Genomic DNA, 21,731 nt, shown 5'->3' on the forward strand with positions numbered 1-21,731 from the left:
CAGCAGTAGAGCTTGCGGTTGACCATGCTACAATCGATGCTCGTCCTGGGCTGCAGTGCTTGGAACGCACTGCTTTCTGACTTGGCGGGTGCATACCAGTTGCAATGCGGTTAGGCGAAGACAGTGGTTCATATTTTCTTCCCGTGATGAATGGAGGTCGGAATGAGTGAGGAAGCTCGGGAGTGATGGAAGAGCGTCCGTGGATGGTACGATGCTTTCCAGCCAGGTTGCTGCGAAGGACGAACTGCGCAACACTGTGTACGAGTGTCGAGAGAGCGAGAGATTCATATGTATCGAGGGAGGGGTGTCAGCTTCCGCACATCTGATACCTTTAACGCAGCAGGGTGAACATGTGCCAGTGAATTTCACTTTCACCTTGAGCTCAGGGCTGACTGAACGAGGCCCGTGCTTTGGATGATACCTTTTCTTCTCGGTCGTGCGCTTGATCTTCAACCTCGTACCTTCATCAACATCCGCAACTCGCAACAACACGCCTCTGCTTCAGTCCGGCGCACCCTCGACATTCCCCAACTCAGCTTCATCGGCAGCAGCTCCAGCGCATTAGCAGCACTGCTCACACTCCTACTTCGCCACATCGAATCATCTCCGGCATCAACGTCCACAAATCCAGCATCATGACAGACCTGGCCGAGATTAACGGTGCCGTTGCTACTGCGCAAAACAAGCCGGATGCGCAGATCGCAGATGAGCTCACTGCGACCGAAGTTCAAGTAAGCCGTCTTGCTCAAACATCTTCGAAGGCTTGCACAGCTGACACTCCTGCAGCCATTCCGCCTGCTTGACTTGCCCGATGAGCTCTGGGTTCGGATCGGCAAAATGGTCATCGACAATTCCCCGGGAGTCACGACTCCGGACAACATGAGTGACGCATTCGCGTCCATCATGGACTCTGTTGCAGGACCATTCCCCAATTCCGCAGACTACATCGTCGGTGCGTATCTCACCGAAGTTCAGTCGAAAATTAAGCAGTACAGGGAAAAAGTGCTCCGCGATCATTTTCCGCCTCTTCCCGCCATCACGCAGACAACCTCCGCCCTCCGGAACGAGCTGCTTGCCTACTATTACCACACCAAGATCAGTCTCACATTCACCTGGCGTGACCTCAAGAGTACGGAATATCTCTGCGCATGGCTTCAGAAGACCGACCCGCAGCGACATCGCATGGTACGCGGAGTTCGCATCATCGGTCTGGCGGAAGTCGACCGTACGAAGCACTATGCCTTGGCCTTGCGCTCTCGACAAGATTCCATTCACGTGTGCGCTTTTAGGGTGCGGCTGACGAAGACGAAGTCCAAGGTCGAGAGCCACACCTACCTGGAATATCTGCGGTCTGAGCTAGGCTTGGAATTCGAGGTCGTTGGCCAGACTGAGTACGAGGCTGCTCCAGAGTATCGAGAATGGAAGGGCACGATCGCCTTCAAGTGAGATGGGTTGAAGCACCGCGCGATTGCCTTCAGCTTAGACGGGCTGAAGCGGCGCACATATTATGGCCGCGAGCCTTTGCATATGATGAGACGGTTGAGACAAAATCATTGCTGTTTTGGCGTTTATCTTCGAGAACATTCGGGCGGTGGTACTTGTTGAGGCAGTCTTTGCACTCCTGAAATCGAACAAATCCTGTGGTCCATGGGATATCGAAGGTGGAGATGCGATGGGAGGGCTGACGACGCCGAGATATATGCATCCGGTGTCTGCGTTGCATCATGGCTCGGACGGGAGGAAATGCGCAGCTTGCAGCTTCATTGGGACAGCAGTGAATGCACGCAGGCCGAAGCTTTTGCAATTCACCTCACGGCTGACTCATCTCCGTCCGTGCGCGCAAGTAAAGCTCAAGCAGCGACTTTTCAAATGTCATCTCTTTACTTCACTTCTCCATCATCAACACACTTTGTCACGCATGTGCTTTATCCATCGGCGCATTGCAGAGAAGTGAGCACTCACATTGCTCTATTTCTTGCTCCCACTCCAACGACGGCGGACCTCCACAATTCATCAACACCGCCCAGCTTCTTGCGCAAACCCGACCACTTCACTTCATCACCGGAACTCGCCTCATTCCAGCGATGGTCGACTCCATTCAAGCCGCTGAAACGGCTATGGCCAATACGTACAGCTCACCGACGAATGAAGACACGATGGACAAGGGTACCGACGATGCGCAGGCGACGGACACTCAGGTACGGCAAGTTGCTCCATCTCCCATGCGCATAGCTGACAACGCCAGCCTTTTCGTCTGCTCGACTTGCCGGATGAGCTCTGGGTCCGGATTGGGAAGATGGTCGTCGACGACTCACCAGGAATCGCAACTCCTCCGGAAAGGGCGATTGACATGCTCATGCCCAAAACTCCCGCGGGTTCCCGGAGCAGTCCCCTGGACGAGCAGTCTCCTGACGATAAGGCGATGAGACTTGCGAATCACAAGAAGTACATGTTGAAAACCTACTTTCCAGCACCCCCAGCCATCTCACGGGCCAATTCTAGACTCAGGCGCGAGCTACTTGCGTACTACTACAAGTTCAAGATCGACCTTACATTCGACTGGCGCGATATTCTGGGCACTTACATCTTTGCGCTTTGGGTGAAACAGGTGGACCGAGAAATGCGCCGTGTTATGCAAGGGGTCAAAATCACTGGCCTCGCCCACTCTCCAGCTGCACTCATGACATTGCCATTGGGACCTGATGCCGATGACGATGACTATGTTCACGTCGTTATGCTGAAGGATCAGCTGAAAAGTAAGGTGCCCAACGTCAAGGAGCCTACATGGACTGACCTTGTCCGGGTCCGCTTGGAAGTTGAATTCGAAGTGGAGGACCAGACTGGGTACGATGTCTCGCGCGGTATCAAAGAGTACAAGGGCAAACTTGTGTTCAAGTGAGATGGACGGCGGCGAATGGCGATACTGTGATCATGCGGGCACTTTGCTATTCTGGGATGGAGCAAAAGCAACATTGCAACATTGACTTCGGCGAGTCGCAACTGAGTGGCTTGTGTCAATCCTGTGTCAGCGTGCACGGTAGGAGAAGCGGATGCAGAACCCATGCGTTTCCATGCGGCTCCTCGTACGTATGCTTATGCTACAAGTTCCAAGTACAAGGTGTTTATTTCATGAATCAGCCATCCTAACTGCACAAAGTCTGCTTCCATTACCAGCAGTGGTATGAGTTGCACATGTAAAGCGTGCAAGTTGAGCATGTGCCGCTGAAGGCAACGAAGCTCTCCACCTTATTGTTCACTTCACTTCCTCGCAGCGCTGACTCAGCGGCGTGCGGCGTCCGTGCGTCGAAGCTTCCTTCCACTCGCACACTTTCCGAGCTTGAACTTCTCTCTCTTTACATCTGCATCAACACACGCCATCACAGGAATTTATCCCGCGCTACATCTGCTGAGCCTCCTTCCAGGCGCTCGCAATGGAAGAATACTCAGCTTCACGCCACACGATGGAAATTCTGGAACTCGCCATACAGCATGATCTCTTACACACCCTCAGCCCGCCACAGATGGTCGATGTGTCTGATCGCTTCAACTCAAACCGCTCGACGTCTGATGCCATCGCCGGAAATGCAATAAACGACGGAGAGGTTACCCAGGCAAATGTTCAAAGTGCGTCGGACATAAAAGAGCGCGATGTTGTGGGAGCGGAAGAGACCAAGCCGCAGGTATGAAGCTCTGCGAGAATGCTCGCTGATATCGCTAACACCTTTGGTAGACCTTCCGACTTTTCGACTTGCCCGATGAGCTCTGGGTGAGAATCGGCAAGATGGTGGTCGACGATGCACCTGGAGTCGCTACTCCGCTTGAAAGCATGTCTGATGCGCTTCTACATGATCGAAGTGCTCGCATAAAGGGAACTCGCCCCATCTTGCCCCAGACTATCACGTACACCCCATGGATGATTGTCAAGAACTTTCCGGGCTGCTTTCCAACCCCTCCAGCCATTACGCAGGCTACTTCCCTCCTTCGCCGCGAACTTCTTGTCTACTTCTTCCAGACCAAGATCAACCTCATATTCGACTGGCACGATATCGCAGGCAGCTTCCCTATCCTGGTGTGGTTGCGATTCGTCGATCCCAATATGCTTCGTGCCATTCAGGGAGTTAGTATCATCGGACTCGTGAAGTGTCCGGAACCTACGGTCGACCATGTGACTGTGCTAGGAATGAAAGATGCCTACTATGTGGACGCCTTGGAGGCTCATCTGGACTCCAAAAATCTGTTTAACAATGGTGGCACATGGACCGACTATGTGCGCATCAATTTGAGTCTGGACTTCAAGACTCCGGGCAAGACAGGAAGGATGGAATTCGAGCTCGGGGACAAGATTGAGTATGACGCTGCGCGCGGCATCCGAGAGTACAAGGAGATGGTCGTCTTCAAGTGAGAAGAAAGCCGAGTCCTTCAAGCCGGTGATCATGAAGTTGAAACGCTCGTACAAGAGCTTCACTAACTTCATCATGACTTTGGAGAAGCGCATCGAGTGAAAGGACAGTGGAGGGAGTTACGCGCACAAGTTCGACGCTCGCGGTACATGTGCACCCTGAATGTGCCATAGATTCCCGTCGAACTCACTGCAGAACGTTCAGAATTGCTCTCTGCCCCTCACTGTGAAACGTCGTGTAACGCAGGGGCGCACCACGCGGACGCTCAGTCCCTGCATTGTGCCTGCCCAGATACGAAACACCCTCAGCAAACTTTCCTCTTTCAGCAAAATTTGATCAAAACTTCACTGCTGTTCATCGTCTACCATCCACCACCATCCCTGTAGATGGCTTCACAATCGCCATCACCCACACCTCAGCCGCAGGCCTCCGACGATGCGCCGCAAGACAACCAGAAAATCGAGACCGGCTTGCGCAAGCACGCGCGCGAAGATGACACGACGGAAGAGCATGGAAACAAAGCAATCAAGACCTTCCATGGAAGGGTAAGTTTCTTGGACCCTACGCTTGCTATTTTCTTGGACTGATGGGGTCCAGAAGACATTCCGCCTTCTTGACCTGCCGAAAGAGCTCTGGTCTGAGATAGGGAAGATGGCGGTCGACAATCATGCCAGTCTTCACTTTGGCGAAAGCTGCTGCTTCTACGTCGTCGACAATGGCGAAACGCGCAGATCGAGAGATGGTCGGGCATCCAATCTTCCTCCCGTGACGCAAACCTGTGCCGCCATGCGCGAGGAGCTTCTGTCATACTACTATGTCACGAAGGTTGAGATCAATGTGATCCTTCGAACCAGCTTGGGCGGAGAAGGAAGGAGGCTCGCACACTGGCTACGCTCCGTTGAGCCACGTATGTTACATCACTTCAAGTCCATCAGGATTGCGGACGTGATTCAGGATCAGACCGTGCTCCAAACAGGAAGGTCAGCAAGATCTCGGATTATTGACTTAGCTCGGAGGCACTGTTACGGCAACGACATGCTTCGCTTGGCCAAGAGGAACCGCTTGCATTGTCCACAATTCGAAGACGAACAGCACATTGCGGCATCGTGCCCGACGACTTATCGGTTCACGCACTTCGTGCGACTTCTCGTGCAGCGGCCTTTTGATGTCGTGCTGGAGGACGAAGACAAGACAGCGGGGTACTACCAGCACCGAATCGTGTTTCCGAAGCCACTCGAGGACTAGAGTCGAGCTTTGCGCAGCGAGCGCCGATTTGGACTTCAGCAGTACCCTCCACGTGCAGGGTGAAAGCAGCAGCAGGATCTTTGGACGTGCATTGGACCAGGAGAACCCAAGCGTGAGACGAAGGCTGAGTTCGGATATTCCAGAGGGTGGCATCTATGAGCCTTTCGGTATGCTGTATTTCGTGCAATTTTACGTCCACAGCAAACCGAACCCCAACTCATGACTGCTTCGACAGCTCTTGGACCTGATCGTAATGTCTTTGTCTGGTCGCAACTGATTTAACGGCACCATGGCTCATCCCTCTTGCAAAAAGCGCAGGAAGCCCGCGGAGCTTGGAAACTAATACCAGATCTGGCTCCAGGATTACCTGACCGCTTTTGCACCGAATCCGTGCTGGAGTCGAACCAAGGAAGCACGGCTGGATGAGCCAAACTTTCCACTCAACTCAAAACCGTTCAAGAAGTATGGCAAGCGGCGCTTGACTTTACACACTTCCGATCCTGAAACAAAGCTACCTCTTGAGCTCACGTCAAAAATAATGGCCACCTTATCTGGATCTCGACGCTCCAGCTCCGCATCAATGCCCAACAACCACGAAATTAGACTCATGATGAATGATCCTCCTTGGTTACCACTAGCGATTTCCTTTCACTTTCTGGATCTCCCGCCTGAAATTCGAAACCTGGTCTACTACGAACTCCTCACGTTGCCAGAAGCCTCTTCCGTTAGGGGTTGCCACCCACAAATCCTCGCCACGAGCAAGCAGATGCATAGCGAAGCCAAGAAACTCCTCTTCCTCTTGAACTACATTCCGATCCGCATCCTTCCAGGAGGAGTCTTCATCGGAAACTTACGCTGCGGCGATTACGCTCCGAGCCTTCGAAGTAACAAGAAAGGCGTCATCCCTGGCAGCTCTCAAAACGACCTCCGCCACCTGGTCTGGCCCGACTTCCTACGCACAGCGCCATTCATCCGCTTTGAAGGCGGCGGCACTGTTGATTGCAGTGCCAAAACTCACATTGACGATGAATGGCAGCAAGCTTTCAATCGCTCGGGTTCCGATCGATTACTTCCTTATCAGTATGAGATGTTCATCTCGAACGTACTATGGTTGTTGAGTGCGGAGCTGCACAAGGAGAGAATGTGCCGCCTCCTTAAAGGTACCTGGCGACGCCATGATACTTTCCTTAGCCATCCGGGTTATGGCCTCGAGCTGTATCCGAGCGTCGTCAACGGCACCCAATTTTCCTACAATCCTAGGCCAGTCGATGTTGACATGAGGTCGATGGCGAAGGACGTCCAAGCTGGAAAGACGATGACCATCGCTGCTGTCCTTGCAAGCTGCCTAACGCTACTCTGGAGAGTCTACGCCGCTCATCCGCCGCTTGGCGCGGTGACTTCCATACCTTGCGTACTGGCCTTTATCGTGGACTGGCTGTTTAGATGGTACTTCTTTGCCGCCTCTCGCGTCCAGACTGGGCACCTAGCAAGCTTTTTAGCGCACTATACCTTCGAGTTGAGGACAGCTCTCGGTTCTGTGGACGTCCAAGCTCTGTCTCATGACGTGATAGCCCGAGTAAATCGCATGCTGCATTTACAAATTGAGATCGAAATTGCGACGAGGCGCGAGGAGCTCAAGGGTATCGATTTGCTGGATCCTGTCGAACTTGAGAGGATGCGCCGCAGGATGAGAGCTCTGTGACAGCATGTCATGGACCGAAGATTGGAGACGCCTAAGCTCCGAAGAGAGGCTGTCAGGATGTATTGTAGATCTTACGGATGGAGAATGGTATGAGACAGTACCAGGTTCGTCAGAACATGCACACTCGACTGCGATCAATATTTCCCTGCGCATGAGGTCCGACCAAGGCCATGCGAGGCGTCCAGTAGCATCAGAAGTCGGTCCCAGCACCGAGGGGAAGTCATTCATTATCGGGCTCGCCAATTCCACAACCTCCCTGACGAGCTACACTGGGTACCACAGGTCACATACAACAATGCCGCCTCCGATGCCGAGCATCTCCAACGTCCAACAGTCACCATACTTGGTAGTGAGATCGCAAGCAAGAAGATGACGGCTCAAGCTCTCTTCGCCGCAGTTTACGCCAAGCCGGCCACGACTGAAAATCCACCTGTCTTCCGCCTGGAATTTGTCAACTGCACATTCCTAGATCTGGAGACCGTTAAGCGGCTCAGAGAGCTTTTCCCTCGGCTTCGACATGTCGAGATTCAGAGATGCCTATACTTTGGATGGCACCGGTTCACCGACAAAGATGAGCAGCTTTGGTTGGAGCAGGTCAGAGACCTTCCTTTCTCTCTCGACATTGCATACTACGAGCCACCGCGGCGCTACGGTCCGCTTCAACCAACACCGCACCAGAATACTCCGAATGGTACAATGCCGGCCCACGGATTGCAGACGCTCAGCTGGTATGGGAACGCCCAGATTCGGTGTTGGCCTATCCGGCCATGATACAGCAGATCTGCTTCCATCTCAACGCTTGAACGCTTTGCACAAGGTACAGCAACGGCTGGGAGTCGAATGAAGAGAAGCGGTACGGTGTGCCGAGACGACGCAAAGATCTCAAACATACCCCAGAGCGGCCGCGAGAAGTGTGTTCCGAGCTTCTAGCCGGCAGAGGCGGCAAGGCTTTTGCATTCCGCTTCCGCCGCGGCATACCGGAGCTCGTGCTCTCTGGTTGCGTCTCCACAGTTCTCGCTATAACCAATGCATCTGGGTGAGATATCTGCATTCAAAGTCCAAGTCTTCGAAAGAGAGGCATCCGCCGGACGGGAGGATATTTCTCTGACCAAAAGATATGAATTCGGGATATGTGAATCGTTCTCTCCTATTTCGCCCTCTCCTTCTTCTCGAAATTCCTGTGGCAATCTCAGCTACTGCCCTCCACTCCAGACCTTTCAGAACCTCCTCCCTGACGGAAGCAACTTCCGGGATGCTCTCCAGGATCTCCAAGACCGCCAAGCCCATAGTTCTACTGCCAGAGGATCTGCCGTCTTACCTTTTTCGGAAGATCATCTTGCCAAACGACCGCTGTCGACGGGAAATGACCGCAAGCAACGAGAGCGCGGATCACCTGTCTCCGATGATGCTAACGAGGCTGCTCGAATTTGCATGACACAGAGAGCGACAAAGAGCGTGCAGAACGAGGTCAATGGGGTCAAGCTCAAGACAATCCATCAGAAGACTTTCGAGATTCATTGTAACGAGGTTAAGGACTTCACCACCGCCCTCAAGGAGGCGAAAAATGCCCAGCACTCGACAATCCAGACAGCCGCCGTAAATGCAGCGTTGAACGATCGAAACGCTGCCACTGTCGGTGCTGTCCTCGCCAGAACTGAGCAGACTCGCATTGACGGAGTCAAGGACTTCACCACTGACCTGAAGCTCGAGACAGACGCTCGAGACACGAGAATTTGAACGGCTGCCGACCGTGATACGGTGACTGTCCAGAACGCTGCTGCCGTCAGTGTTACTCACACTGCAACCACGCAGATATCCATCCACGAGGTCAAAGACCATACCAGCGACCTCAGATTCGTGAAAGACGCTCGAGACGAGAAGCTCCGAACGGCTGCGGACAATCAGGCTTCCAATGAACGCAACACTGCCTGCATCAAGGTCATCAACGCTGAGACCGGACAGACGAGCGTCGACACAGTCAAAGACTGCACTGCTGAAGTCAGTGCTGATCGGGAGTTTCGACTGTAAATGCTCAGAAAGGCAGCAGAGGCCGACGCGCAGAACACGCACAATACAGAGACCGTCAATGTCATCAAAGCAGAGACGGACAATGTCAAGGTTGACGAGGTCACGAACTTCACCACCCAGCTCAGCGAAGCTGTGGCCGAGCAACAGACCAAGCTGGATCTGTCTACAGCGGCGCGGGCGAAGAATACTTGCAGCGAGTCTGAGGGCAAGGCAATCGTCACCAAGACAGCAAGCATCGCCGTCGACAAGGTCTTGGACCTTACCCCTCAGATCAAGGATGCTCTCACTCCACAACAGAGCCGCCTGGATCAGTCTGTCCGAGCCATCGCGAGCAACGCTCGCAGCGAGTCTGAGGTCAAGGCAATCCTCGCGCAGACAGCAAGTATCGCCGTCGACAAGGTCAAGGACCATCCGCTTGAGCTGAGCGCCGCTCGGGAATCCCAGCAAACGAAGCTACAGGAATCGGTGGACGCCCAAGTTGAAGAGTCTCGAAATGAGATGGAGCTTCAAGCGATCGAGGCATCTTTGTCTGGAATCCTGGTTGACTCAGTCAAAGACTGCAAGCTCCAGATTGACGATGCCAAGAGCAAGCAACGAGAGAGAGCAGCGCAAGCGGCAAACAACGCCGCTTCCAATTTCATGTCTCAATGCCGGATCGATGCCATCATGCAAGCAACGAACACGATCGGGCTGGTCGAGCTGAAGAACTTCAATCTTGACGAAGAGATTGAAACCAACAAAATGGAGAGCAGGGCCAGGGGTAAGGCGAGGAACACCGCAACCAATCTTGCGAAGCAGAGCAAGATCGCGGCAATAACTGCGCAGGCCAAATCTATGGTCGACAATGCCGATCCAGTCAAAGACTTCACACAAGAGATGACTGAAGCAGCCAACAAGTAGCGGGAAGTCGCCTTCGGTGGCGGAGAAGGAGGCTATCAAGTGCAGGACGGAGTTCGGGATCTAGGCGATCGCAGCTCAGGCGCAAGAAACGGAAGGGGAGAGTGCTATCGCCATGAGGTACCCCTGAAGTGTTGCCATTTCACAACCTGTCTACCCTGTATGGGCGTATCTAATACGATCATTTCATTTTTGTCCGTCGACGACGAGAAATTATGTGAAAATGTTGTGATTTGGTAAGGTAAACAAACAGAAATCACGTTGAGGAGCGACGTTCGACGCGACGCGACTGCGCCTAAGAATCGACCTGCCTAGCTTAGCTCTTACTTCACTTCACTTGCTTTACTTCCTTCTTCCCTCCTATCTCGACCATCTTCATCACAACCAAGGCAACGAGCCTCGCTACCTTTCATCATGGCGGATCGTCACGAAGAGGACAGTCAACACAACAGAATCTCATCGCGGTATTCACAGCCGCCCTCGTTCCGCGTGATGGCACCTTTACGGCCGCACTCAGCCATGCAGCAGCTGGACCAGGTCAATGACCTCCCACAACAGGTCGTAACACCGATGCAGCCGCTGAACGAGGTCAAAGACCTCCCACAACAGGTCATGTCGCCAAGCGGTGAAGAAGACGATTCCGACGCCAACGACCTGCTGAAGCAAATACACCAGATGCGGGCTCGCATCAGCACACTGGAGCAGGAGAATCGCGAACTTTCGAGCAGGTGCAGGATCCAGAAAGAAGAGCTGGAGAGCATCACACGGACCAACGAGCGGAGCGAGGAGCTGAACGGTCTCATAGATCGTCTCTCCGCTCACGAGAAGAAATTGTCGTCGTGCACCGACAAGGTCGGAGAGACTGCAACAGGCTTTGAGGCCTCCACGGAGAAAATCTCCAACCAATTGACAGAGCATGCTTCGGCTATGAAGCAGACTTGCCAGAAGCTCGCCACCTCCGCCCAAGAATCGTCATCCGAGATGACAAAGGTGTCTGAGCAGTCAAAGCAAGTGCAAGGCACTTTGACTTCATATGCTTCTGACGTGAAGTCATGCTCTGAGAAGTTCCAAGCAGAGGCAACTTCAGCCACGACGATCCTGGCGACACTCAACCATGAGACCGTCTCCAAAGCGAACGATACCATCGGCAATGCCACTGATGCTTGCTCAGATGCAATTGTCGACATCAAGAAGTTGAAGATGAAACTCGACAATTTTAGCGCAAAGATCACGGACACCGATTCCGACGTCTCGGTGTGCCAAGATTTCGTCAAGAGCCTCTCATCTTCGATAGATACTTGCTCGAGAAGACTGGACAAAGTGTCCTCTGTGCCTTCAAGCGGCACAAAGTGCCAGCCACACAAGACCGCCCAGCAAGGTGGTGTCCCAGGCGGCTCGTTCCAGCGACCCAGTCCAATCTCCGACATCAGCCATATAGGCTCCATGGACTCTACCGGCGTCATCGAAGTGGAAGATTCGTCTCAAGCGACTACGCTCATGCCCTCTTCGTCCTTCCTCCCTCAAGAGTCTCAGCAGATATCCCACGCTGCCACCCGACAGTCCAAGAGCCGAGCACCTCGGCGATCCACTCGAGACGACTCCATCGTAGAGTCCAGTGGAGGTAGTCGGCGTGGTAAACGCAAGGATGTGGTGCCAGATGACGAAGATGACCTCGAGCAGCCTGTTGCGAAGAAGCCGAGAGCGGAGAAAGTCTCCAACGAGAGAGATACCGACAGCTTATTGCCAGACGTCATCGTCAACGACGATATATCATACCCGGACCTGAATGCAGAGTTGCAGGTCAAGCTCAAGGAGACGCTTTCGAAGCTCGAGAAAAATAAAGGCACCAATTGGCCCTGGTTTACTCCTCTGCCACAAAGCGGGAAGACTGACAACAAGGACTGCGTGTACATCAAATGCCAAAAAGTCAAGATAGTACAGGTTTGGGACCAACAGAAAGCTTGCCCAAGCTGCATCAGTGCTCGACGGGCATGTGTTCTCATGACCTCCCACACTGAGGTCGACGATCGCCATCTCAACAACATGCGTCTCCTCCCGCTGCCATCGGCAGACAGATCCAATGGGTCGACACCATCGAGCCTGGGCTACTACGTGAAGGAGAATTGACGGAGTCAAGGACTTCATGCAAGCGACGGACTGGTCGACGGATTCAAGGGTTCCACACGATGGCGCAGGGCATCTCGATGGGACATTCCGTTGATGAGGCAGTTGTACATGTTCATAGCGTGCATTGAGGGTATTACGCAGTCCGATGAATCAAGCAGCTTCTTCAACATCTGCAGACTTTCTCCTCACCATGCTGACTCGATAAACCATTGCGTGGTAGCCGTTTTCCGCGTTGGACATGCTCTGGACGTAACCCTCAACGTAGCTCTCCTAGCCCACCCCATACTTCTGTGGAGACTCAAGAAGTATCTCACGTGCTACTCCTGTTCGATTACTCGGAGAACCTGACGCCGCTGTACACGACAACAACCCTCACCGCCCTCCTGATGGCATCCCATCACCTCGTTAAGCCAATCTCAACACCAATCTCTCTGTGAACGCGGCGGGGAAAATTCCAGCGTTCACTATCATGAATAAGGCTACCACCAACCCAGCATTCTACGGTGTCGGTGGTATCTCCGGCGTCGCCTTCGTCCGCAACAAAACCCGACTGTTGCTCATCCAGAGCATCTGCGCCAACAACTCGAGCGCAAGACCAGCACCGAGAAAAGTGCAACTAGCCTTTGCGACGACGCCAACTGCACCAAGCTACATATCTGCCGTCCCTTCTTCGTATATCATCTGGGCGTGGAGAAGGTGGGCTGCCCGCATGGAGGTCTAAGCGAAGGCTACACACTTGAGGGCGATGCCCACGGCTCCTAGAGAGTGGTGCTTGCCGCGCTCGATCGCGTCCATGTCTGTATAAGCACGATGTACATTTTGAGCGCGCAGACTTGTTATGTGTGAGCAAGATCATCCAGCACAACAAGCAGCCAGGCACGAAAGACGAAGAGATTCTGAAGGATCCAGGGCCAGACCTTTCCCCCTTTTCACACCGATTAGTGTCAAGTCGGGTATCATCGGCACCTGTCGGATCAAACTTGTCCCGAAGCCTATGCATTCGCAATCAAGCTCTGTAAAGGCCAAAGGAGAGGTGTGCCGGGCCGTTGACTAATGGTGCCACGGCTGCTAGGGTAAGAGCTACCTTTTCGCTGCGGACGAGAGGCTTTACCTACGTAGGGAGTATCAAGCGTGTGGAGTATCAAGCGGTGTAGGTTCCATGGAGAGAATCGACCGAACGAGACGAAAAGGGGTAAATCTTGGCGCCTCAGGCACTACGTAAATTCACCTTCTGAAAATCCACCGCGGCTCGATCGTTCCTTTCGCCCACTTTTTCACAAAGACTGAATCTCCGACCGGGGCAGCCCGCGTATCGACTCTACGCTCCCCCGCAAGTTATCGTAAAAGTCACCAAAAAGCCGGCGACGGCGGTACATGCCCAAGCTACTGCAATTGCCAACTCAACACTCCCGAGGAAATCCGTCACAGAAGTGCTCGAACGCTGCGCACTGCGACCGCCTCAGAGACACCGCAATTCAGTCTTGCAAGGTCCAAGAAACACGAGCGGCTCGACTACTTTCGCTGGCATCTGATTGTTGGATTTGCCTGCAATAGTATCGCGGTGGAAATATTCCATTCCCCTGTGACGTTGCCTACCATCGCTGACATGTCTCAGGACGACGAGGATGTCGGATACTAGGATTCAGACGAGGAAGAACAAACGGAGAGTGCAGAGGATGTCGGCCCGGACGAGACTGCTGTTGGTGGCGGTGGCCTGGTGCGGCTGAGGCGACACCTGAAGATATGGTGTTATGAAAGCCGTGGAGGAGGCCGAGGATGAGACCATCGAGTAAGCTGCGGAGGACTGCCGCGTTGGCCCATGTGAAAGTGGCTGAGAGTATGAGAAAGATGAGGACGAGGGCGATGACGAAAATGAGGGCGAGTCGGAGAGCAGAGCTGTACTTTCATTGTTAGGAGCCACATCAAGATTTCCGCAAAAGTCTGTAGTACAATCGAACGTCATGTTGCATTCCAGCCGGAATTAGGCAGTATGTAGTTCCCGTATCTCGCGTCGTCGAAAAAGCCCTCGGACTCACAATCGCAGGAAAGTCGTGAGTTTCTTTGTTCGGACGCTGAAGATGGAAACAACGTCTTCGCAGCTGCTTTCGGATGTATTGGTGCACGGTCAAACCCTCCCCTTTCACCAACCACGGCCTTTGAACTACTGTCTGGAAATTCCAATGCAAGTATTCTTCAAATGTTGAAGACACCAGCAATTTCCACCGCTAAGATTGCGGGGACGGAAGCGCTTTTGGATCGCAGATTGTCCAAGCAGCCTCTGTTCGGATGCCGAAAGGAGAAGTAGGCTTGATCACGGCCGCTTTGAAATGCATTGTTCCATCGTAGAAGTCCCCCATTCCAGTCAATTCTACAACCGACGACTTTTGGTCCGACGCCTGCAAGTCTTAAAGCGGGGGCTTTTTGGTGTCGGAAAAACCGGCGATTTCCAGCTGCAACATTGCTAGCATGCCAGCGCTTTCGAGTGGCGGACTTCCCTTACATTGCTGTCTTTCCGTCGCTCTTAATGCAATCCTCCCTCCCATTTGCAAGTCTCCGAATTTCCATCGCGTTATCAAGGAGACGTGTATGCACGCGACGATTCGGTCCGTTTGTGAGGGTTCTCAACATCTGGGAACCTCGAGCTGAGTATGTTAAAGTGCTTGCAGGTTATGGCGGGCTGGCGGTAGAATGCGTAATAGCTAACATCGGGGTGAAAGCGGACTCCTTTACGTTCTCGGAAGTTTTACCAAGTTCTCGACTACTGGGCCTAAGCTTAAGCTGAAACTCGTCGTGGATGCTTTTCCGCGATGGGCGGGAAACACAAGGTAGCTCTGTCATTTGGTGTCGAACTCACCGTGTCCGTGTCTGCGGATGTTGAAAATGCCACCTGATCCGTCGCCCCTGTAGTCGTTTCCCCTTAGTTCCAGTATTTTAGAAGCCTCTGCTTCGCCGCAGGGGTTTCCGAAGGAGCTTTCGCTAATTTCTGCCCGTTTTCGGAATCTTCGTCCTCCATCGAAGGCGAAGGCGAAGGCCTTGGCGATGCCGGGAAAGCTTATTCTGGCTGGTGGTCGCTCGATCCACAGTGGCAAGGACAGTGAGAATGGATGTCGTTGTTAGCGAGGTTGTCTCCCAAAGACACCGTTGCTAAATACTCTTCTTGTTGGAGGAGGCTGTCTCGCAAGGAGGGACGGTGTAAGAAAGGGTTCTCGTTCGGGAAAGAGGTTGTTGATGGAGGGTGTTCTTGAACGAGGTTGTTCTTAGAAGTGCCTTTAGAAAAAAGGATATTGAAAGAAGAAATGCGCTAAGCAAGCGAGCTCAAGGGAGCTCGGAGCTCAAGGAAGCCCTCCCGTCCGGGGGACCGTGCGCAGGCATCATCGTATGTAGCCCCTTTCCTTGTGATCGGGGCCAGTCAAGACTGACGACCATAGACCGCCCCTCCATCAACACCATCTCCAAGAAGATCCTCCCCTATCAACATTAACGTCAACCAACATCCTTCCCTATCCACATCATCCACATTCTCTACAACTATCGTCCACCACAAAATTCCCCTTTTCCGGCACTTTACCCAGTCAAGAGTCCTCCCGTCGACAATCTCTCCTTCACACCGACGTGTTCATACCAACTTGAGCCGCGACAAACACATCAAGACTCCGTCCAAGAAGTCGTCACGCATCACCACCTTTAACGATACCAGGAGTCCAGTCTATCAACATGGCTCACCCGGCACAGAACCAGCTGTTCACGCCGCCGGTAGTCTTTGTGGCAGTTCTACCCGCCGGGGCTATCGCCACCGACGCCGTTGGAATGGTCGCCCGTTTCCAATGTATGTCTTCCGAAGAGAGCAGTAAAAGCGTAAAATTCCAGGCGGCAGACGAGAAGATTGTGACGGCAGTTCAGAATGATGGACGATCTTTCATCAGATGGAATAGTCCGAGCAACGGAAACAGACCTGCTATGGTGGAAACCCGCGACGCTGAAATGGAGTCCCTACATGGCCTTGCAAAGCAGAAACTACCCAAGTCGAACCCAAGCCTGGAAGCCGTATTGCCCAAAATGTACGCAAAAGACAGCACGTACGCGGACGATTTAACATGGGTGATCGTGTTCACCCCCATTCAGGCGCGCCGGGCTTTTCCCCACGGCTACACAGACGCTGGCAATCTCACCATCCTCGGGGTTCTTGCCATCTTTCTTCCGTACAAGTGTGGTCGAGACCAGATTTTGAGATCTTTCCACTTCGGATTCTGCGAGGCCGCTAGCGGAATGCTGGAGTCTCTCGCCAACGGGCATGACAGATTCCTCACGGAAGCATGGGAAGAGCGAAATTTCAACCCCGTGGCCGGATATGGTGCTGCAACGCCATGGAACGCGGCGGGTGGAAATCCGAACACCAGCCTGACAGCGGAAAGTAGCTCCACTTCGACATCGCGTTCCAGCTCAATGACTTCAGACCGGAACCAAGCCGATGAACCCGATGACGATGGCCCAAAGGGCGACTTTCCAACAGAAGACACCGGGAACGGAAACTCCACCGTTGTTGATGATGACACTTTGGAGTATATCAAGGCAAGCACAAAATTGGCCGAAAAGCGTGCGGCGAAACGGGCGAAAATCCCAGCTGCGGGCACTGGTCGAAACTCCAGCTCGTCCAACTTTCCACCCCTGTCCGGAGCCAGCGAACCCGGCCCGATCACCTCCCAATCCAACGATGTAGTCAATGCCCCGAAAAGCGTCCAAGTCCTCCGGCAGATCACCGCCGACCTCGGGAAAAACAACTTGACCCCAGCGGACGCGCCACTGCAGTATCAACGCAGAGACTAGACTTTTGGTCTAGCAAATCGCAGCTTGTCTACGATCCCAACTCCGTCTGGAGCCCGCAAAGACAACCTGCTACACCTGGACAGAGGAATTCTCGCTATTGAGCTCGCCGATAGCCAATTGTTCGAGGTCCCTCGTCGAGATCGGAACGTAGCACGTTGAGCAAAACCTTCGGAATGAGGCGGGCAATGAAAGCGGGGAGAATCGAGGATCTTCCCCTTGCTTGCGCGAGCACTATGGCGTGGAATGGCAAGGGGCGTTCAACTTCGGGGGGATCTCAGCAATGGAAATGGTGCGACTTTTGAGCAGGTGCATTTTCATTTGGAGGGAACTCAGCAGTGGAAGTTGGTTTGAGTACTATCTTGGTGCTGAAAAGCGTCCTTTCCGACTTGCGAGCAGGGACATTCTCATTGGGGGAATCCCAGCAATGGAATTTGTCCGATTGCGACCTCACGGCTAGGAAGCATTGTTTCCGACTTGTGAGCAAAAGCGATCAACTTCGGGGAGATCTCAGCAATGGTCTGGCGAGGGGGCAACTTTCGCACAGAAACATTTACGACGCGCGAGCACAAATACGAACACGATCGCTATGTTTTCCATCACTGAGGGACTCAAGGCAAGATAGCATTGATACGTACCCAAACCGGAATCCCGACCCCAGAATACAAAGTTTCAGCTACCTCACGCTGTTTCCGAACTTCCGGCGTTCTAAGAATGCACGTAATTGCCCCTATTCTCAATCCTGAAAGGGTCGGGGATGCTAAGACTTTACTAATCCTTAAATTTTATACTACTACTACAACCTTCATTTAGTTAGTTATTAATAACATTATAATAATACATCGTAGAGGCATAGGAAGTGTCTTATATTATTCCCCTTATCGTAGCCGTTCCGTTAAATTAAGAATTAACTAGATCCGTTAACTACTTTACGCGCTATCGCCGCCTCCGTTTCGCCGTAATAAGACTCGGTAGTAAAGACGAGGTACTAATATAACACCTTCTCGAAGACCGTTAGAGTAGCTACGATATCGTCTAGCTACTATTATACGATAATAGAGGCTCTAAGACTACTATATAGGTTAGAATAACTCGATTCTATACTACCGGCACCGTCTTCCCTCGACGGCCGAACAGACTGCACCTTTACGCGGTAGCCGTCGTAAGTACCTTCCTTAGAAGGGAAACTAAGACAGTCTAGAAGAAACCTCCTCGAAAACCTCTCGAATCCGCCCGAAATCCTTCTCGAAATCCGCCTCGAAACACGAGCTATAACAGAATAATAGCACGATTCGAACGAATAGCCCTCTACGCTACGAACAAGAAGAAGAAAGAAGTAGTCCACTCTGCCCTATACGCGCACCTCCTCGAAATCCGAATCGAAATCGTATGTCCCTTCTCTAGAGACTTCGTCGCCCTCGAAGGAAGTATACATGTACTTTAAAGAGCTAGAACTCGGTAGAATCTACAACTCTGCAATTAACCTACATAGCTATATACGCTAGAAGGCGGCATATAGTTCTATAAAGGCATATTAAGGACAAGAGAAGGCAGCGAGTTAGACAGCTGCTTTTTGCGCCTTTGCGCTGCATTGCCTTATGCTACATCTCTTTCGAATTCGCAGCGTATGTACGAAGCGGAAGGATCCGCTAAAAATCCTGCAAAAGCTTAGCGCGAAAATTCTGTAGCCTTAGGCTGCAACACTCGTTTGATTTCCTTTGTCTCGCATTTGTTTAAAGTCCTTTAGCATTGCCTTAGGCACGGGGTCTCCCCTAAGGTTAAAGAATACCGAAAAATCTAATTGTAACTAGATCTACTGCTTTGCCTTTATGGCAAAGCCGTCCTACATAGTCTTGGACTCCGAAAGGACGTAAATAGAACAAACAAACAAAACAAAACAAACCGTCTTCCCTCGTAAAGGAGGCCGACTACGATCGATCCTACTATACTATAGAGACTTCCTTCTAGATATACTTACCGAACGCTCTACCTACTAGTATAAGAAGTTATAAGAGCTACTACTAGAGCGTTTCTCCTTAAGCGTCTATATAAACACTATTAACGTCTATTTATATAGCGAGGACTTTACTAACAAGCTAGTCGTAAGACGGCCGAACAGACTGCACCTTCACGCGGTGGCCGTCGTAAGTACCTTCCTCGGAAGGGAAACCAAGACAGTCTGGAAGAAACCTCCTCGAAAACCTCTCGAAATCCGCCCGAAATCCTTCTCGAAATCCGCCTCGAAACATAAGCTATAACAGAACAACGGCACGATTCGAACGAACAGCCCTCTACGTTACGAACGAGAAGAAGTAGTCCACTCTATCCTATACGCGCACCTCCTCGAAATCCGAATCGAAATCGCATGTCCCTTCTCTAGTAGAGACGTCGTTGCCCTCGAAAGGAAGCATACATGTACTTTAAAGAGCTAGAACTCGGTGGAATCTACAACTCTGCGATTAACCTGCGTAGCTATATACGTTTAGAAGCGGCATACAGTTCTACAAAGGCATATTAAGGACAAGAGAAGACAGCGAGTTAGACAGCTGCTTTTGCACTGCTTTTGTACTGCATTTCGAATTTGTAGCGTACGTGCGAAGCGGAAGGATCCGCTGAAAATTCTACAAAAAGCTTGGCGCGAAAATTCTGCAGCCCCGGCTGCAGACAACGACACTCGTTTGATTTCCTTTGTCTTGCGCTGTTTTAAAGTCCTTTAGTAGATTCTGCTTGCAGGTCCTGCCTTAGGCACGGGGTTTCCCCTAAGGTTAAAGAATACCGAAAGAATTTAATTGTAAATAGATCTACTGCCTTGCTTGCAAGGCCGTCCTACATAGTCTTGGACTCCGAAAGGACGTAAATGGAACAAACAAACAAAACAAACAACAAGCTAGTCGTAAGGACTACTATATAACGAGACGACTTAGTAAGGGCTCTATTCGAAGCGTAAGTATAAGAGCTAAGGGCTAACTAGCTCGTCTATATTAATAAGATATATACGAGTAATAAACTAGCGTTAAGAAGAAGGGGTTAGTTACTAAAGGGGTTTCTAGTACGAGATAAATAACACCTCTACTACGTATAGAGATATAGCATTCTTCTAGCCTATACTATTAATAGATATCTACCTAGCGTACTTATTAAGGAGGGTAGTATTAAGAGCGAGGATTTTATTTTATAGATATAAGTAGAAGTGTTGCCTCGTTATATACCGTTTCTAGGGCCTCGTTTAGTAATTATTATAGATAACTACTTAATATACGATCGTCTAATTATTAAGTAGCTCTACAATAAACAAGGCGTAAGGCTTATGTTTCTTCTACCCTATTTACCGGACTATAACCCTATTAAGAAGACCTTCTACCTTCTTAAGTACTAGATTCGTAGGTACTAGTATATAATACCTAAATATAGGCTCGGTAAGGACTAGTAGTCGGAGTTTAAGGAGTTTATAAGGCTAGTATATAAGTAGTAGAGCGTAAAATTCGACTATATAAAGCTCTTTAAAGCTTACTATGTTCTTAAGTAGCTATATAAGGCTACAACTTTTTAACCTACGGACCGATTCCTATTATCGTAGGCTTATTCGAAAGCCCGTAATCCCCTCTCGGAGCTCTATATACTTACCTATTTTTTATATATCTTAGTTATTACGATAATGTCGGTTAAAGTAATAGTAGTAATTTTAAGAATTTGCGAATCGTTATATTGTTTGTTTGTTTGTTTGTTCCATTTACGTCCTATAGGAGTCTATAACTATGTAGGACGGCTGTCTCGCGACAGCAGTCTATCTATGTACAATCGTTGTTCTCTCGTATCTCTTAACCTTAGGGAAAGACCTGTGCCTAGGATAGTAGCAAGCTAGTATCGAAGGACTTTAAAGAAAGACAAATAAGGAAAAGTAAAAGGAGTGTAGGCTAGACGGTCTCGTCTTCGCCTCTTGCTAGGTGCTAGGACCTAGAAGCAATCTTTGTATCCGAGAGAAAGGTAGTAAGGTGTTTCCGGAGTTCCTTATCTTCTACTATTTCTAATAGAGATTATGCTTGTCGTAGCGGTAGTAGCCTAAATACATCGTAGATAGGGCAGCTACATACGAGGTGTTCTACTATTTCTTGTCGTCCGCAAGGGCAGTCTGGCGTCGTTACGTATCTAAAGCGATAGAGATAGGACTTTAGGTATCCGTATCCTAATAGGATAGTATAGAAGGCACTAGTTAAAGCGCGTCTTCCTCCTATTCTATGTTTTCCTAGCGAGCTCTATAGAAATCGACTAAGGTAGCTATTTGTATTCCTAGGTACCTTATTAATCTCCCGTTGTCTTGCTATTTCGTATTAGGTTTTCTAGACGCTAAAGAGATTGTCTTTTGCGTAGTTAGCCCTCTTGTGTTCTACGAAATGCTTGTATTGTCGGAGTCGATAATAGAGTAGTTATATCTATATTCTCTATCGTTTTTGCGGAAGTATCTCTCTCGAGTCCTCGTATTAGACTTCTCGCGTGTCTGAAGGCGCGCTTTA

The 21,731-nt window shown here is 51.1% G+C and overlaps 4 protein-coding genes across 4 annotated transcripts; all 4 read left to right on the plus strand.

Moving 5' to 3' along the window:
- Positions 1-4,786: 4,786 nt before the first annotated feature.
- MYCGRDRAFT_92877 (uncharacterized protein) lies at positions 4,787-5,645 on the plus strand (the record flags this gene model as incomplete). Its single annotated transcript, XM_003853114.1, has 2 exons — positions 4,787-4,945; positions 5,226-5,645. 2 exons carry the CDS (start codon positions 4,787-4,789, stop codon positions 5,643-5,645), a joined length of 579 nt encoding a protein of 192 aa, XP_003853162.1.
- A 538-nt stretch (positions 5,646-6,183) lies between these two features.
- On the plus strand, positions 6,184-10,275 carry MYCGRDRAFT_92878 (uncharacterized protein; the record flags this gene model as incomplete). Its single annotated transcript, XM_003853115.1, has 6 exons — positions 6,184-7,038; positions 7,630-8,075; positions 8,171-8,383; positions 8,541-8,943; positions 9,160-9,345; positions 9,496-10,275. 6 exons carry the CDS (start codon positions 6,184-6,186, stop codon positions 10,273-10,275), a joined length of 2,883 nt encoding a protein of 960 aa, XP_003853163.1.
- Positions 10,276-10,791: 516 nt separating this feature from the next.
- Positions 10,792-12,399, plus strand: MYCGRDRAFT_92879 (uncharacterized protein; the record flags this gene model as incomplete). The annotated part of the gene is made up of 1 exon (XM_003853116.1): positions 10,792-12,399. One exon carries the CDS (start codon positions 10,792-10,794, stop codon positions 12,397-12,399), a length of 1,608 nt encoding a protein of 535 aa, XP_003853164.1.
- A 3,714-nt stretch (positions 12,400-16,113) lies between these two features.
- On the plus strand, positions 16,114-17,223 carry MYCGRDRAFT_92880 (uncharacterized protein; the record flags this gene model as incomplete). The annotated part of the gene is made up of 1 exon (XM_003853117.1): positions 16,114-17,223. The coding sequence occupies one exon, from the start codon at positions 16,114-16,116 to the stop codon at positions 17,221-17,223; it is 1,110 nt and encodes a 369-aa protein (XP_003853165.1).
- Between the last annotated feature and the right edge of the window lie 4,508 nt (positions 17,224-21,731).

This window comes from Zymoseptoria tritici, chromosome 4 (genome assembly GCF_000219625.1).
Source record: "Zymoseptoria tritici IPO323 chromosome 4, whole genome shotgun sequence".
Classification (NCBI taxonomy): domain Eukaryota; kingdom Fungi; phylum Ascomycota; class Dothideomycetes; order Mycosphaerellales; family Mycosphaerellaceae; genus Zymoseptoria; species Zymoseptoria tritici.